The following is a 17,554-nucleotide window of genomic DNA, read 5'->3' as shown; positions in this document are numbered from 1 at the left end:
TGTCCTGGGGTAAGTGCCCCACAGACTTTCCCCCGAGCCCAGCTTGCTTGAGAACCTCAAGCATTCTGGGCACACTGGAAGAGCTAGGCGGGTCTGAGGCACCTGCATCAGCATCCCATTCTGACTGTACTTGGAGAACTGTGGAGTTCTAAGCAAGCAGGCAGGCACCCACTTTGCCTGGGCCCCAGTATGTTTGGGACCCACACATCATCAGGGTGCAGTGGAACAGCTAGGTGGGTCTGGGGTGCCTGCATCTGTCTCCCCATTCAGGCTGTCCTTGGAGAACTTTGGAGTTCTATGCAACCAGGTGGGTGCCCACTTTCCCCAAAGCCTGGCTTGTTTGGGACTGTGGAGTTCTAAGCAAGCAGACCAGAGCCACCGGTTTCAGAGGCCCAGTGGAATTGGGTACCCGAATTCCAGGGGCTGCAGGCATAGAAGTAGATTTCCAACAGACCCTGAGGAAGCTTACGAATAACACTTGAAACACAGAAATATAGGAAAATGACAAAACAAAAGACCAAATTACAATCTCAAACCTCCAGCCAATCCCAAGAAATCTTAGAAGCAATGTATATAAAAGAAAATATATGCCATACACATCAAATGTCGGACATAATAGCTACTGAAATAAACAAGCAACTCTGGGAATCTTTAAAGGAATTCAACCTAGAAATAATATCCCAGGTAAAAGAAGAAATGATAAAAGAAATGAAAAAGATGCTGAACATATGTAAAGAATATACAGTTAAAAATTGGAGGAAATAAATAAAAAGATATAGTCTCAACATGAGCAATATAAGAAACAAACAGAATACATAAAGCAGATGCACAGAGATATACAGGAAATCAAAATTCCACTGAAAGCTATAAAAACCTCCTCAATGAAAGTGAAGATAGAATTTCATACCTTGTAGACAAGATTGCAGCTAGTGAAAAGGAAAAGAAAGATCTTTTAAAAGTGACAAGGAATCAAGAAATAACAATTCAACTGCAATATGGTGCAAAGAAAAACAACAAAGATTGATAGCAATTAATGAAAAAGAAGGGGACAACATAAAGGACATCAAGAAGACAGTGAGAGAAGTAATAGCTGAAAATGTCCCAAGCATGAGATCAGAAATCGACATTAGGTTCACTGAAGCATATAGAAATCGAAATAGTAATAACCAAAATAAAACTACCACCAGACATACAATAATCACCATCCCAGAAATCCAACACAAGAATAGATTATTAAAAGCTGTCAGAGAGGAAAGACAGATTATTTGTAAAGGAAAACCTATCAGAATCACAGCAGACTTCTCAGCACAAAAAATAAAGTCAAGAAGAGCACGAGTAAAGTATTCCACATGCTAAAGGAAGATGATTTCCAACCTAGGCTGATGTACCCTGAAAAACTGTCCTTTAAAATCGATGGAGAAATAAGATACTTCCATGACAAAGAACAGCTGAAAAACTTCATGATCACTGAGCCAACCCTGCAAAGAATATTGAAAGACAGTCTAGATACATTTAGGAAAAACCACTAAGCAAAGCAGATAATTAAACAGAGCAGAAAGATAAAGATGCAACAGCAGAAAGAAAACATGTCAACAATAAACCAACATATAACAGTTATAACCATTAATGTAAATGGTCTCAAAGCAACAATTAAAAGAAACAGACTGGCAGAATGGATCAAGAAACAAAATCCAACCATATGCTGTCTGCAAGAAACCCATCTAACCCAAAAAGATGTTCACAAAGTAAAAGTCAAAGGATAAAAAACAATACTACATGCAACAGGAACCAAAAAAAAAAAGCAGGGGTAGCTATTCTGTTTGCAGACAATGTGAACTTCAAGCCAATAATGATCAGAAGGGGTAAAGAAGGTCACTATATACTTGTTAGGGGAACTCAAAGAGAAAGAGATAACTATGTTAAATATATATGCACCAAACTCCAGAGCACCCAGTTATATAAAACAAGTACTAACAGAACTTAAAAACCAGATTAGCAGCAACACAGTTTTAACAGGAGATCTTAACACACCATTGACACCAATGGACAGATCAACCAGACAGAAAATCAACAAAGAAATAAAAGAACTGAATCACACCTGTGAACAAATGGACTTAATAGACATATACAGAGTATATCACCCAACAACAACAGAATACACATTCTTCTCAGCAGTACATGGGTCATTCTCTAAAACAGACCATATGCTAATTCACAGAATATATTTAAATAAATGCAAAAGGGTTGAAATTATCCCTTGCATGCTATCAGATCATAGGGCTATGAAATTAGAAATTAATGACAAAAGATACTGCAAAAATCCCACAAACAAATGGAAACTGAATAACACACTTTTGAGTAATCAGTGGGTCACAGAGTAAATTAAAGAAGAAGTTAAACAATACCTGCAAACAAATGAAAACACAAATACAACTTACTGGAATGTGTGGGATGCAATGAAAGCTGCCCTCAGAGGAAAATTTATTGCACTGAGTTCCTACATCAGGAAAACAGAATGAATACAAATAAATAACCTAATGTTACACTTCAAAAATCTATAAAAAGAAGAGCAAGTCAAGCCCAAAACAAAAAGAAGAGAAGAAATTATAAAATTCAGAGCACAAATCAATGCAATAGAGACTAAAAAACAATCTAAAAAATCTATGAATCAAAGAGGTGGTTCTTTGAAAGAATAAGTAAAATCGACAAGTGCCTAGGAACCTTATTAAAAAAGGGAAGAAAAAGCTCAAATTCATGCAATAAGAAATGAAAGAGGTGAAATTACTACTGACCCTATAGAAATACAGATGATTATCAACACCTTTTTCGAAAACCTCTACTCTCAAAGGTTTGATAACAGAGGAAACAGACAGATTCATGGAAACATATGAAGTACCAAAGGTAGGTCATGAAGATGTAAAATACTGAATAACCCAATTTCTATTAATGAAATTAAAAATGTAATTAAATCTTTACCTACAAAGAAGAGCCCAGGCCCAGACGGATTCACTGCAGAATTCTACAAGAAATACAAAGAAGACCTAATGCTGACACTCCTCAAAATCTTCAATGAATTTGAAAGGGAAGCAATCCTTCCTAAATCAGTCCTAGAAGCAAATATTACTCTAGTACCAAAACCAGAGAAGGACCCAACTGAAAAAGAGAACTACAGACCATTCTGCCTAATGACCACAGATGCAAAAATCCTCAATAAAATATTGGCAAATAGGATGCAGCAAATCATCAAGAAGATCATACACCATGACCAAGTGGGATTCATCCCAGGCATGCAGGGATGGTTTCACATATGTAAATCAATAAATGTAATACAACATATCAATAGAGTAAAAAGTAAGAATCACATGATCATTTCTATAGATGCAGTAAAAGCTTTTGATAAGGTCCAACATTCATATGTGATAAGAACCTTGCAGAAAATTGGAATAGATGATCCTTACCTCAATATAATTAAGGCCATCTCTGACAAACCAACAGCCAATATCATACTAAATGGCCAAAACTGGAAGGCCTTTACTTTAAAATCAGGCACAAGACAAGGATGTCCCTTATCACTGCTCCCTTTTAATACAGTACTGGAAATACTGGCCAGGGCAATTAGACAAGAGAGAGAAATAAAATGCATAAAGATAGGAAAAGAAGAAGTTAAATTATCATTATTTGCAGATGGCATGATCCTCTATATAGAAGATCCCCAAAACTCCATTGAAAGACCCCTAGATGTAATAAATAAATTCAGTAATGTAGCTGGATACAGAATCAATACTCAAAAATCAATAGCATTCCTATACACTAGCAACAAACTCACAGAGAGAGAAATAAGATAGGCCACACCCTTCACACTAGCAACCAAAAAAATGAGATATTTAGGAATTACTCTCATGAAAGAAGTGAAAGACCTATACATGGAAAATTATAATACACTGAAAAATGAAATTGAAGAAGATCTCAGGAAATGGAAAGACATCCCTTTCTCATGGATAGGAAGAATAAATATTGTCAAAATGGCCATTCTCCCAAAACTGTTATACAGATTCAATGCAATCCCAATAGAAATACCATCAACATACCTTATAGATCTAGAGAAATCACTCCTAAATTTCATCTGGAACCAGAAGAGACCTAGAATCCCAAAGGCAATTCTAAGCAGCAAAGACAAAGCAGGAGGCATCACAATCCCTGACTTGAAGTTATACTACAAAGCAACAGTAGTAAAATCAACATGGTACTGGAAACAAAACATAGCTGAAGATCAATGGAATAGATTAGAAGATACAACCACAACTACAAACACACTCAACCACCTTATCTTTGATAAAGGAGCCAAGCAGGTTCACTGGAAGAACGACAGTCTCTTTAATAAATGATGTTGGAAAAACTCTCTCTCCATATGCCGAAAACTAAAACTAGACCCATGCCTATCACCATACACTAAAAAAAATCTAAATGGATCAAAGATCTAAATATTAAAACAGAAACACTAAATTATTGGGAGACAAATTGAGTAAAAAATCTTGAAGACATAGAAGTAGGTAGAGAATTCATGAACAGGACTCAAATCGCACAGAAAAAACTTCCGAGAGTCAATAATTGGGATCGCCTCTTATTAAAAATTTCTGCACATCAAAAGAAATCTCCAGCATAGTGAAAAGAAAACACACAAACTGAGAAAAAAATCTTAGTGAACTTCCCCTCAGACAAAGAACTTCTGTCTAAAACAAATAAAGAATTTTTAAAAAATCAGACCCCCAAAATTCAAAGACCCAATCAAAAATGGGTATCTGAGATGAATAAACAGTTTTCAGATGAAGAAATACAAAAGGTAAATAAATACATGAAAAAACGTTCACTATCACTGGTCATTAGAGAAATGCAAATTAAAACCACACTGAGATTTCATCTCACTCCTGAAAGAATGGCCAAGATCAAGAAAACCACCAACAACAAATGCTGGAGAGGCTGTGGGGAAAAAGGAACTCTCCTGCACTGTTGGTGGGAGTGTAGACTGGTGCAACCATTGTGGAGGTCAGTCTGGAGATTTCTCAGAAAGCTGGGACTGGAAGCCCCATTTGACCCAGCTATTCCACTTCTAGGCGTATTCCCAGAAGAACTGAAAGCATCATAGCACAGTGATATATTTGCACCCATGTATATAGCAACACAATTTGTAATCGTCAGATCTTGGAAACAACCTAAGTGTCCATCAGCTGAGGAATGGATAAAAAAGTTGTGGTATTTCTATACAATGGAGTACTATGCAGCTATAAAGAATGACCATATTGTGATATTTATAAATAAACGGATGCAGCTTGACACCATACTCATAAGTGAAATAAATCAAACTCACATGTATAAATACCACATAGTTTCCCTGGTGTAAGAAATGATAAGAATACATAAAAGTATGTGGTAATCATGATTCCCAGTTATATTTTTTGAAGCCATGTAGTGTTTTCACTAATTAATTGGACTGGTTTTAATCTGGGTTGTTCAATTTTATTGTCTGTGATAGTATGAATAGCTATTTTAAAGAAAACAAGACATTATAATAGCTAGTGATAATTTAATATCATCTTGTTTTGGAGTCCCATCAAGCTGTTGCTTGTTTGTTTCCATTGTTTTTAATATGTTTTATCTTATTATATTTTAATGTATGTGATAGTATAAACAAAAATTTTTATAGGCAAAGAGATAAAATAGATGTATGGTAAATAGATGTATAGATAAAATGTTGTATGTTTTCTACTAGCTGGTTCTAAATACCCTGTAATACTTTCACCTTCTTGAATGGTTTCACATTGTCTTGATACTTTTGATGCGATAGTATACCCTAGCCATAGTTATGTAATCATTAAATATTAAAATAGTCTCCAGAAAGACACAAAACAATGTAGAGGCAGAATAACTGAGGACTAGAAGATCACAGTAGCTGGTCAAATCACAGAAGTTCCAAAATATGCCACCAAACAAAATCACATCCTGTTATTTATGCTTTATCTCTTCTTGACATTGGCCACTTTAGATATGAATGTGTGTGTGTGTGTGTGTGTGTGTGTGTGTGTGTGTGTGTGGTTAAGTATTTTACAACATGCACACTGTATGTGTTTCTAAGATACTTAAGAGCATCCATCTCAGCTGAGGTGAAAATGTTCAAAAATCACAATCAAGAGAAAAAAGAGAGGCCCTGTCACTGCTCAGGCATTATGTGGTTAGAAAAAGCACAGAAATGAAATTATGAACATCTTCTCATTAAATGTAAATCCAAAGTGAAAATGTGGACATTTCTGCAGATTTTAGGATATCAGTTTAACATTTGGCATCAAAAGGGGCCGTATGTCTCTGATATCTGTGATGAAAACTCTCAATTATCCCACACCTGTGGTTCCTAACATGGAACTTGAGGCTTGTAGGCAATTTATCCTTTTTGTAAAAGCTTTTAAATATGTCTCTGAGGAGAATGCTAATAAATTTGCTAGCTATCCTTAAAGTCTTTGAGAATTTTATGAAATATCTAGAGGTTATCTATTAATTGTCACTGCCTATAATCAACAATGATTTGGACTACACATTTATTTATTTATGTAGCTATGGCTTTACTTTACAATTCAGAAATCCCACATATGAATAGCTATGCAAAGCACTAGTATTAAGATCTCAAGTAGATTTTGATACCATTATGTTCGTAAAAACATAGCATACTGTGTTCAAACTACAGAAAAACTTAATTATCCATTGATAGATGAATACATGAATAGTCGTTGATACATGGGACATGTTATTCAGTCTTTAAAAAGTGAAATTCTGCACATTCAATAGCAAGGATGAACGTTAAGAATATTATGCTACATCAAATATACCAGCAACAAATCAAATAGAGTAAATTCTCATTTATATATGTCCTCAAAAATATAGAATACAAACAGAAAATGGTAGTTTCTAAACTCAAGGATTGAGAAGAAAGGAGTCACTAATAAAGTTTAAATTATTCAAAATAAATGAATTTATGATATGTAATATACAGAATTCAAATTATATTGAACAGTACAATATTTATTGTGTAGTTGAGTATGTATATAATAATTACCATAATAATTTTTAAAGGACTAAAATTCTGGCACACACTGTGACAAAACCTCGAATACTTACATATTCAAAGAAGTCTTGAAATCAGATACCTTTAATGTAAAAAATTTACAGGAAAGTTCCAAAGTAGGAAAATATATGGAAATGAAATATAGATATCTAGGGGCTAAAGAATTTTAAGAAAGGAAAGAATTACAACTTGGTTATGCATTATAAACAAAAATACCTTAGAATTAAACAGGAGGTATATAATTGGAATATATAATTATTGTCACTAAAGTGTTCTACTTAAAACAGTTTTGTGACATGTACTTGAGCTAAATAATCAATTTGAAATAAGCATTTATAGTTTTTCACATGTATTCTAGTGAAGTAAACTATTATATTTGGTTCATAGAATTTATATGCATCACTGTTAGTGAATCATTTCTATGTTGTACAACAAAATTCTCTGTATGATTACTTTTGATTTATAGAAGTTTAAATTTGCATGACTCAAAATGGTTCATTATTTTTGACAAATTTCTCTTTTCAAAATAAAACCCACTACTGGTGTCTTGCAAATTTTAGTAACAATAATACTGCTATACACTTTCCTGAATTAAAATGTTTTGTTTTCTAAAGTTCAAGTTTTAATTTTCATTAATCTATGTGAGCATACATAATGACTATTCATTGTGGATACTTTAACATTCACATACCACATCTTTAATACTTCCTATGTTCCCTTCCCTCATCCTGCCCACTACTCAATCTCTTGGCCCCCTTCCCATTTGCAAAAGATCTTGCACTCTACTGCTTTTTATCTAGACATTTATTTTGTTTGTGAATTTATAGACACTTTTGGTTACCCATATAAAGAAATCATATGTTATTTAAGCTTGTGTGTCTTTTTATTTCACTTTTTTGGGCCAGAAATTTAATGCAGGATCTGGAGCTTGTCAGGCAAGTGCTGTGTCACTGAGCCATATCCCTGGCCCTCTTCCCTTTCATTTGCTTTTGAGCTGTATCCACTTTCCAACAAATGACTCCAATTTATCCTTCATGGCAGAGTGGCACTCTACTGTATTCCAATACCATGTTTTCTTGATCTATTCTTCTGTTTATGGACACAGAGGTTGCTTCTAAGATTCAGCTTTTACAAATGGTGCTGCTGTGAACATGAGCATGCATGGATCAGTGTAACAGGCCTAACACTTGGCACTTTGGCAAGACACCTACTGGTAAAAGGAAGGTTTGAAATGAATTTTGACTTCCAGTTCTTTGAGGGATTTACACAGGTATTTGCACATTGCATGCGTTAGGATATTTTCCAGTGAACAATGTAGGAAGGAGGTTCCTTTTTCCTCACAACCTGCCAAGAATTTGTAAATCTTTGATTTCTTGATGATCTCCATTCTTAGAAGAATGAATGATACTGCTGTTGCTTCAATTCACATCTCTAAAATGTCCAGCAAAGTCGATCATTCCTCCATGTTTTTCTGGACCACTGGAAATTCTCTTGCTGAGAAGTGTCCATTCACCTCAGTCACTCATTTTTTGATTTGGTCTTTATTTGAGGGAGTCCAAAGGTTTCGGGTTGTGTATATAGTCTAGACCGTTGTCTTAGTTCAGAGATAAGGCTCACTCCGGGAGAACATGGCGGACAGATAACAGCAACCACCGGAGGCTCTCTGAAAGACTCGGCTCAGAAGCCAGGAATGGTGCGGACTAAGGAGACATAAGCAGGTGGAGATATGCTCTGCTGACTCAGGAACGAACTGGGCTGAGAGAAACCAACTTGGAATGCAGTCCTGGTGCTAAAACATGAACAGAAAAGCCTCGGTGTGGAGGCTGGACCCCGCGCCATTGTAAGCCGCGATTTGGGTTTCCCGCCGCGTGGCGGCTGGCTGCCCCTACAGTGGCTCGGCAAGGAGAGAGACGCGCAGAAGCTCTGAGAATGGCAATCTGCGAACGGCAGGGAGGCGTGCACTGACTTGTGGTGAGGTGAGTGAGAGAAACTGACACTCTACCACAGTTTGACTCCAGCGGAGGACTTTCTGGGCCCGAGCAGTCCTGCGGGAGCAGGGCGCGGTGGCGACTCCAGCCACACATCCCCCTCTTGGGTGGGATTGGTGAAAAGTGCCTGGCCTGTGTGACGCTGCCAGCAGACCTGGTAGGCTGTCCCAACCCAGATCCCAGAGCCTGACGGTGGCTGGGAGGGGAGACGCATCGGCTGCCTGGTCCGTAACTCCCTGGTGCGCAGTGGTGAGCAGGAACATCTAACTGGCGCAATTCGATCAGGCTGTGGCTGACTGGGAGAGAAGCTGGGCCTCTTATATAAGCTTGCATATATAAGGAACAGAGAAGAAGAGGCAGCATGGGAAGAGGCAGCAACAAGAAAGGCTCCTCGGCCCCCAATTCTGAGAAACAGGCAATAGCAGACACCGCACCAATACACATAAGGCACCATATAGAGAGCCTCATAGACCAATTCAGGAATGAAGTTATCAACGACCTGAACCTAGAAGTATGCAGAATAGTTAGAGAAATGCTAAGTACCACCCAAGAAAAAACAGGTGGTGGAATGGAAGAACAGAAAAAAAGGGGAGAATTGTTTGATGGAGAAAACAGAGAAAGCATAGAATACGTGAAGCAGGTTCAAAGGGACTACCAAAATACTAAGAAGTCTATAGAAGACTGGCATAACAGCTTGAAAGAAACTAAGGGCAGACTATCTGAACTGGAGGGCAGACTTGTAATATGGGAGAATGAAATGAAAAACTTCTTTAAAATAACAAAGAAACAAACAGCAATAATACAAAGACAAGAAGATGATAAGAGGATCCATAACTTAAGGATTAAGAACATAAAAGAAGAAGTAGGGACACAAACAAGTGAACTACAAAAGCTACTCACAGAAATAATCCAGGAGAATTTTCCTAATTTAGCAAAAGGTAAAGATACTCAGATGTATGAGGCATACAGGACCCCAGCTACCTACAACCCAAACAGAGCAACACCCAGGCATATAATAATAAAAATTCCAGAAATTCAATACAAGAACAGAATATTAAAAGCTGTAAGACACAAGAAACAGACCACTTACAAGGGAACACCCATCAGAATTACAGCAGATTTCTCTGCACAAACCATCAAATCACGAAGAGCGTGGGGGGAAATAATTCAAGCTTTGAAAGATAATAATCTCCAGCCAAGATTGAGATATCCTGCACAACTGTCCCTGGAAATTGATGGAAAAACAAGGTGCTTCCAGGATAAAGAGGAACTGGGGGAATTTGCAACCACCAATTCAACTCTACAGAGAGTATTGCAGGATATTCTAAAAAAAGAAAAATACAAAGAATCCAGAAATAATGGCAGAGAGGCCACAACGAATGGAGCAGAGAACAAAATGAAGAAGACAAACTGACAGCTACTGACAGAAAAAGAGCTCAACAGAAATGAGACAGAGAAGATTGGATGATAGGAACAGCTATTTTGGAGAAAATGACATCTTAATAGGTAATACTGATTTAGTATCATCTTGTTTTGAAGTCTCATCTAGCTTTTGTCCTTCTGTCTCCAATGGTCTAAATAGGCTGTATCTTATTGGATTTTGTTATGTATGATAGTATAAGCAAAAACCTTTTAAAGACAAGGAGATTATACAGAAACCATTGTTCATTTTCTGTTAGTCAATTCTAAATACTCTGTAATGCTGTCATTCTCTTGAATGGTTTTACATTGTTTTGATATACTTAATGCTACAGTATACGAAGTTGTACTCAAGGATTTCAAAGAAAGAGACAATATGGTAACTACTTTTAGGTTAGGATTATCTGGTGGTGAAACACTATTCTGCTTAAATGGTTATGTTTTGATCTGCGCTGTTTCGTTGTTATGCCCTCTTTTATCTCAATCTCCACTCCATTATTTACTTTTTTATCTTTATCCTTTTAATTAAAGGAAAAAAAATAGCAGGATATATTATAGTAACCCACTTTGACTTTTCATTACCTTGATTTAAAGCCCTGTATTACTCTCACCATCTGGTATTTAACTGATGTTCCCCTATTCTGTTTTGCTGGATAGTATCAGGTTCGAAAGTTTAGGCATCAGCTGTAAAGATAATGAGATTCATTATGACGCCCATTCTTGTTGACTTTTATCTACTTTTGAAGACCTACAATGTCTCCAATGGTTTGGTTTTGTCGGTTTTGTTCTTTACTGTTTTGTTCAATTGTATTATAACTAACGATATAGGCCATTCTATTAGAGATAGCGGGAGGCATTATGGTAACCATTGTTGATCACCTTGTATTATGTTTTTACATTATCTATTATGTCCACCCTTTTGACTTGACCAATTCTGTCCTGTTATGTCTCATTTGGTTTTACTCTCTTCCAAAAAAGCAATAAGAACCGTGGGAGCAATGAAACCCAAAATGTGTAATAGTCATGGTACAAAAGAGAGGAAAAGAAAGTGCTCCAAACTATATAACTGCATGTATATTTAAGTGTATAAGATAGAAAATGATATCACTGAGTTTTATTGGATCAATGAACAGAACTGTTTGCAGTATCATTGATGGAATGTCCACTTTACAAGCTTTAATTTTGTGACTTGAACAACTATTTCTAAGATGACAATATGTAATCCATTAACTAGTGATTTCCTACTGTTCATTTTTCTCTGTAAATCTGTATAACTTGTACCCTTTCCCTGCTTTTTTTTTCTTTTCTCCTTAAATAAAATTTAAAAAAAAAAAAAAAAAAAAAAAAAAAGAGATAAGGCTCACACATTTTTCCACATCTATATGGTTTTCATTCAAATTTTGAGTTGCTTCATTTGGTGTACACAATCTTTTTAATCTGATATAACTCCATTTTTATGCTACTTGTTGTATAATTGTGTTTCTCTTTAGAAATTACTTTCCTGTATCTACCTCTGAGAAGAATGCTTATTTTGTACAATTAGGGTAGAAATACTAATTCCATTTTTTGAAATACGTGGTTCAGCCCTGAGATTTCTTTGAAAAGTTTTAGTTATTCTATTTATAAAATTGGAGTATACAAGCCACCCACTATGATTCTATTGGTGTTTATTTGATGTTTTTCTCCCAGTAGTATTTATTTTATGAATTTTGGTGCACCAATATTCGGTGCATATGTATTTAAACATTTTCCTTCTAGTTAAAAACTTCCCTTTACCAGTATATAGTGATCACCTTTGCCTGTTCTGATCAGCTTTACATTGCCATTTACTTTGCCTAAGAATAAAAATCTACTCTTCCTAGGTAGCAGGTGCTCAGTACACGGAATATTGTTATCTCTCATTTGATTTAAATCTATTAATTCTTTGAATTAGATGAGCCTCTTTAATGCAACAGACTTTTGATCAAGTCTTTCAGTCCTGCTAACAGAGGAGTTGAAGCCATATTCACTGTGAGTTATTACTAAAAGATACTGACTTACTCCTCTCTTTACATTCTTCTTAAAGGGTTGACTAAAATAAGAATATTTATGCTTAAGAGTAAAAAAAGAATCAATCACTAAAATTCTATTGTACTACTTGAAAATATTACAAGACACAAATATCTCATCTGTATTTATTATTCTTCCTTACTGTCAAACTGTATAAAACTCTGTAGCCATCTCTCATGGTCTTTAGATTCTAAAAGTATTCTATTGTATTCTATTCTATTCTATTCTATTCTATTCTATTCTATTCTATTCTATTCTATTGCTATAACATCTGCAAAACTATTATAAACAAAACCAATTACAATACTCAATTTGTGACATTTACAATGTGGGAATTATCAATATTTAAATATATTGTAAGCCCTCTGTGCTTGTTGTACATTCTTCAGGAAAATAGGTGAAGTTTACATCTACACAGACTGAGTAGAAATCACATCGCTTGAGATGTTTAAGAGTAGATATTACACAATTTTCTTTGTGATCTCTGCAGGGCATATTTTACATCTTTATTTCTCAAGCTATAGATCAATGGGTTCAACATGGGGATTACCAGGGTATAAAATATGGAAGCCACTTTGTCAGTGTCAAAGGAGTGACTGGATTTGGGCTGCACATACATAAATATCAAAGTCCCGTAGAACACTGTGACCACAGTCAGGTGGGACCCACAGGTGGAGAAGGCCTTGCGCCTGCCCTCTGCAGAGTTCATCCTGAGAATGGCTATGAGGATGAGCAGGTAGGATGAAAAGATAATCAGAAGGGAGGAAATCAAATTCAAAGCTGATAAGAATAAAATTATCACCTCAGCTTCATGTGTATCTGAGCAGGCCAAAGATAACAAGGGGAGATTGTCACAGTAGAAATGACCAATGACATTGGATCTACAGAAAGACAAAGTGAAAACTTTTACCGTAACCAGAAGAGACTCAAATGTGCAGTAGAGGTAGGATGTTGCCATTAGAACCCAACATACTTTTTGTGACATGATGATATTGTAGAGGAGAGGTCGACAGATTGCCACGTAACGGTCATAGGACATAGCAGCCAAAATAAAAAGTTCACAAGAAATGAACAAAAGGAAAAAAGCTAACTGCATAGCACAACAATAATACGGGATTGTATTTTGATCTACAATGAAATTTTGCAACATTTTTGGCCCCACTGCTGTGGAATATCCAAGGTCTGCAATCGCCAGGCACCTGAGAAAAAAGTACATGGGTGTTTGCAGCCTGGAGTCCACCTGGGTGAGGATGACCATTCCCAAGTTGCCCACCAGTGAGGTCAGGTAGATGATGAGGAACAGCGCAAAGAGTGGAGCCTGCAGCTCAGGACGATCTGTGATTCCCAGCAGAATGAATTCGGTCACCACTGTGAGGTTGAGCTCCTCCATCCAGAGAGATCAAAATACCTATTTTGTGCAGATGTATCAGCATTAATCAGTAGCGTTCCACTATTACTGCATGGGCAAATTTATTTCATGGAAGCCATGAAAATATAATCTGTTGAAAATATCTAATTGACAGTATTTTAAAATATGCTTACTTTTCTTCAAAAATAACATTATTCATTTTCAGAAATACTTTGTCGTGAGAAGAGAACTATTACTGGAATCCAATGGATACAGGAAAGTTAAAGTGCTTAACATCATATTAGAATCATTTTGGAGCTTAAAATGATGTCCACATCAATGACCTTTTTTTAAATTAAGGAAATATTATAGCTAGAGAGATTGATACATAGATACATGGTAATATGTATAGAGATACATATGTATAGCTACAGAGGCTTAAAAAGATGTGTAAAATATTGATTGTAATACTCTTTATATTTCATAATTATCATTTGTGTAACAATCACACAATGACATCAAATGTGTATATTCAATAAGATGACATTCACCCTAATTATGAAATAACTTGCTTGGTTATTCCTCAAAAAACTAAAATTGCCATTAGGACCCAACACACTTGCATGGTTATTCCTCAAACTTGTATTGTTATTCCTCAAAAAACTAAAATTAGAAATTTCCACTACTCCTCTTCTAGGTATCTTACTGAAAAAAAGACATCATGTCAAGTTATTATGTGTACTCATTTACAGCAGCACAAATCATCATAACTAAGTCTTGAAGACAGTTTAGATGTTCAGGCATAGAACAGATAAAGAAAAAGTAATATATATATATATATATATATATATATATATATATATATATATATATTACTATCTTACTGTAAAGAAAGATAAATCTTTTGTAGGAAAAGGGCAATTCTCCAGACTATAATGTGAAGTAAACTATAGCATATATACAAATTTAAATATATCCTGGCTTCTCTTATATGAAAAATTCAACTTGAAAATAAAGAGCAAAATGAAAGCAGATAATAGAAAGAGAAATGAGAAAAGGAATCAAAATATAATATATATACGTGCCAACTCTAAAAATGGAATACAAATATCACGTGTTGCAAACATGTACTAATAAAAACAAAATGAATAAATAAGTTTCTAATGATAAAATTCATAACAGCACATTAAATTGCATGTGGTGCTATTTTGCTACCTTTCAAAACCGTTTTTGATAAAATGTCAACATAAGCTTACTTTATGTGCGTTTACTTACATATTAATACTTCTCTGGGAATATTTTAATCACTACTGAGATAGATAGCAAATTAGATAAAAACTATATGAACAAATTTTAAGATATGAGTAGGAAAGTTATTAGAATAATATTATATGTTGAAAAGCAAAAGTTCCCTAAACATAAAAGCATAGCATATGTTGGAGAGAAAAATACTGATACACTTATAAATGCATTTTTAAAGTCTCTTATTGTATAAAGCTTGTACCACATTACAAACTACCTAGAGACAAAACAAAATAAATAAATCCTAGAAATGTATGGATTTCTTATGCTATTTGAGATGCTTCTTTGAATTACATCCATAAGAACTTATTCAAAATATGATATAGTGCAAATACAGAATGAAATCAGACACATAGTATCTTGAAGAAAATTAGCATTTTTATAAAATATTGCACTATTGTTTTAACATATTATATTATATAAATATTCATATTATAAACAATTGATTAATAAATAATGTAGTATGAAATGTAGAGTCACACTTCTCTAAGTAAGCTGTAACTGGATAAATAAAAATTCATGAAAAATGCATTACATTTAACTTACACTTTGTTCTCTGAAGAAATTCCTGAAATTATGGTGATTATGTGATCTGTATCCCAGCTCCACAATGATAATTTTCTCATATTAAATAAGAAAAAGATTATCATGAAAAGGTTTTTTAAAACACAAGAATAAGGTAAAACTTAATTTTGTTGTGAGAAAATATAAAAGTTTTTTAAATATCTTTGGGCTTCAAAGAAAAATCCAACTTAATCTTTTACAGTATGTTAGTCTATCTAGGTATTTCTATTTTATTTTTAAAATCTATACTTTGAGAAAAATTTTCTGCAAAATGAAGAACACTACCATTTCAATGAATCTGCATATTAAGTTCTCCTAAAACTCAGTAATTTTAACACCACATCATGAGATAGATATTCGATTTTCCTCATCAAGTTTTCAGGAATGTATAGTTAGTTATATAAATATCAAATGCTAAAACAATTTCCAACAACACGCAGTAGTGTGTGCAGCTAGAAATAACTGGACATTAGAAGCTCCCAGTAACTGTCTCAACCACTGAAATTTCAAAATGTAGCATTAAACAAAATTATGCTTTATTTTTAGGCTGTATCCTCTCCCAATTTTGACTTTATATATAAAATATATGTACAAGAATACATTATCTTTGTTGTATGATTATATATAATACACAGTGTTGTATTTTCTAAAAAAAATACACTTGTATGTATGCATATGAGGATATGGATGCTGTATAGGCTTTTGAGCTTATGAGCACTCATCCTCTCTGATTAGGTGAAAATGTTAAAAGATAAAAGCCAAAATGAAAGAAGAGATTTCTTGTCACTGCTTGGGTGTTATGCAGTGTAGAAAACACAGAAACAGAATTACAAACGCTCTTCATTAGATGGCAAAGCCAGAGCAAAGATGTGATAATTTCCGTGAGTCCTGAGATACTAGTCTAATGCCTGGCATCACAGGAAACATCTGCCTTTGTTACCTGGGATGAAAACGCACTCTTGATTCTACTGTGCATGTGTCTTTTAACTTGGATCCTGAGGGTTTGAGGGCAATTTGTCATTCTTGGAAGAGCTTTAGAACCTGTCCCAGAGGAGATGCTGAGCAATTTGCTACTCATCCTTGGAGCCTTTGAGAATTTAACCAACTGTCTGACTGTTACCCACTAAATCTCAGGACTATGTTTAACAGTGCCATTGTGTCATCTATTAAATTATTTAACTATGTATTTATTTCACAATCTGGCGATCCCTCTTAAGGGGTAGCTTTTCAAAATATTGGCATTAAGATCCCAGTAAGGATTTCCTACTCCCATATTCAACGCAGCACAATGAAAAATAATGAAGTTGTGGAAACTTAATTACCCATTCATAGATGACTACAGGAAAAACTTGTGATTGACACACAGTGCATCACTCAGTGTTTAGAAAAGAAATACACAATACACAATAGTTTAGGGACAAGTGTTCATGGGCTCTGTTCCTGGTAGGATCCTGATAGCCATGTGATCCAGCAGAGCTGAGAGGTAGCCAGGTGAGGCATACATCCTCCCCCAGATGTGACGATAGCAATGTTGAATCTAGAAAACTTTATCCTACATAGGATGAGCCAGTAACAAGGCAAATACTGCATATTCCCATCTGCACAGCATTAGACATTGAAAACATTCAGACTTGTAGAACAGAATATAAACATAAAATGATAATTGCAAAGGGCAAAGGCTTGGGAGAAAGGAGGAGCAGCTAATAGCCAAAAAGTTTCAATTATGCAAAATAAAGGAACATTATATATTTGCTATAAAACATTCTAGGTATG

The 17,554-nt window shown here is 35.1% G+C and overlaps 1 protein-coding gene across 2 annotated transcripts; it reads right to left on the bottom strand.

The window, feature by feature from the left end:
* Window positions 1–11,665: 11,665 nt before the first annotated feature.
* Window positions 11,666–13,969, bottom strand: LOC134471023 (olfactory receptor 8K3-like). 2 transcript variants are annotated; one of them, XM_063228528.1, is made up of 2 exons: window positions 13,056–13,969; window positions 11,666–11,762 (listed from the first exon to the last, which is right to left on the bottom strand). In XM_063228528.1, the coding sequence occupies exons 1-2, from the start codon at window positions 13,955–13,957 to the stop codon at window positions 11,666–11,668; spliced, it is 999 nt and encodes a 332-aa protein (XP_063084598.1). In that variant the 5' UTR covers window positions 13,958–13,969. The 2 variants fall into 2 exon arrangements, with proteins under 2 accessions (XP_063084598.1, XP_063084599.1); XM_063228529.1 differs by lacking the exon at window positions 11,666–11,762 and having other exon boundaries at window positions 13,016–13,969.
* Window positions 13,970–17,554: the final 3,585 nt, after the last annotated feature.

The sequence above is a fragment of the Cavia porcellus genome, unplaced genomic scaffold, assembly GCF_034190915.1.
Source record: "Cavia porcellus strain 051 isolate PalLab524CR breed Dunkin Hartley unplaced genomic scaffold, mCavPor4.1 scaffold_17, whole genome shotgun sequence".
NCBI classification, from domain to species: domain Eukaryota; kingdom Metazoa; phylum Chordata; class Mammalia; order Rodentia; family Caviidae; genus Cavia; species Cavia porcellus.
Note: the sequence above shows the minus strand (reverse complement) of the source record. Positions and strands in the feature narration are given on the sequence as shown.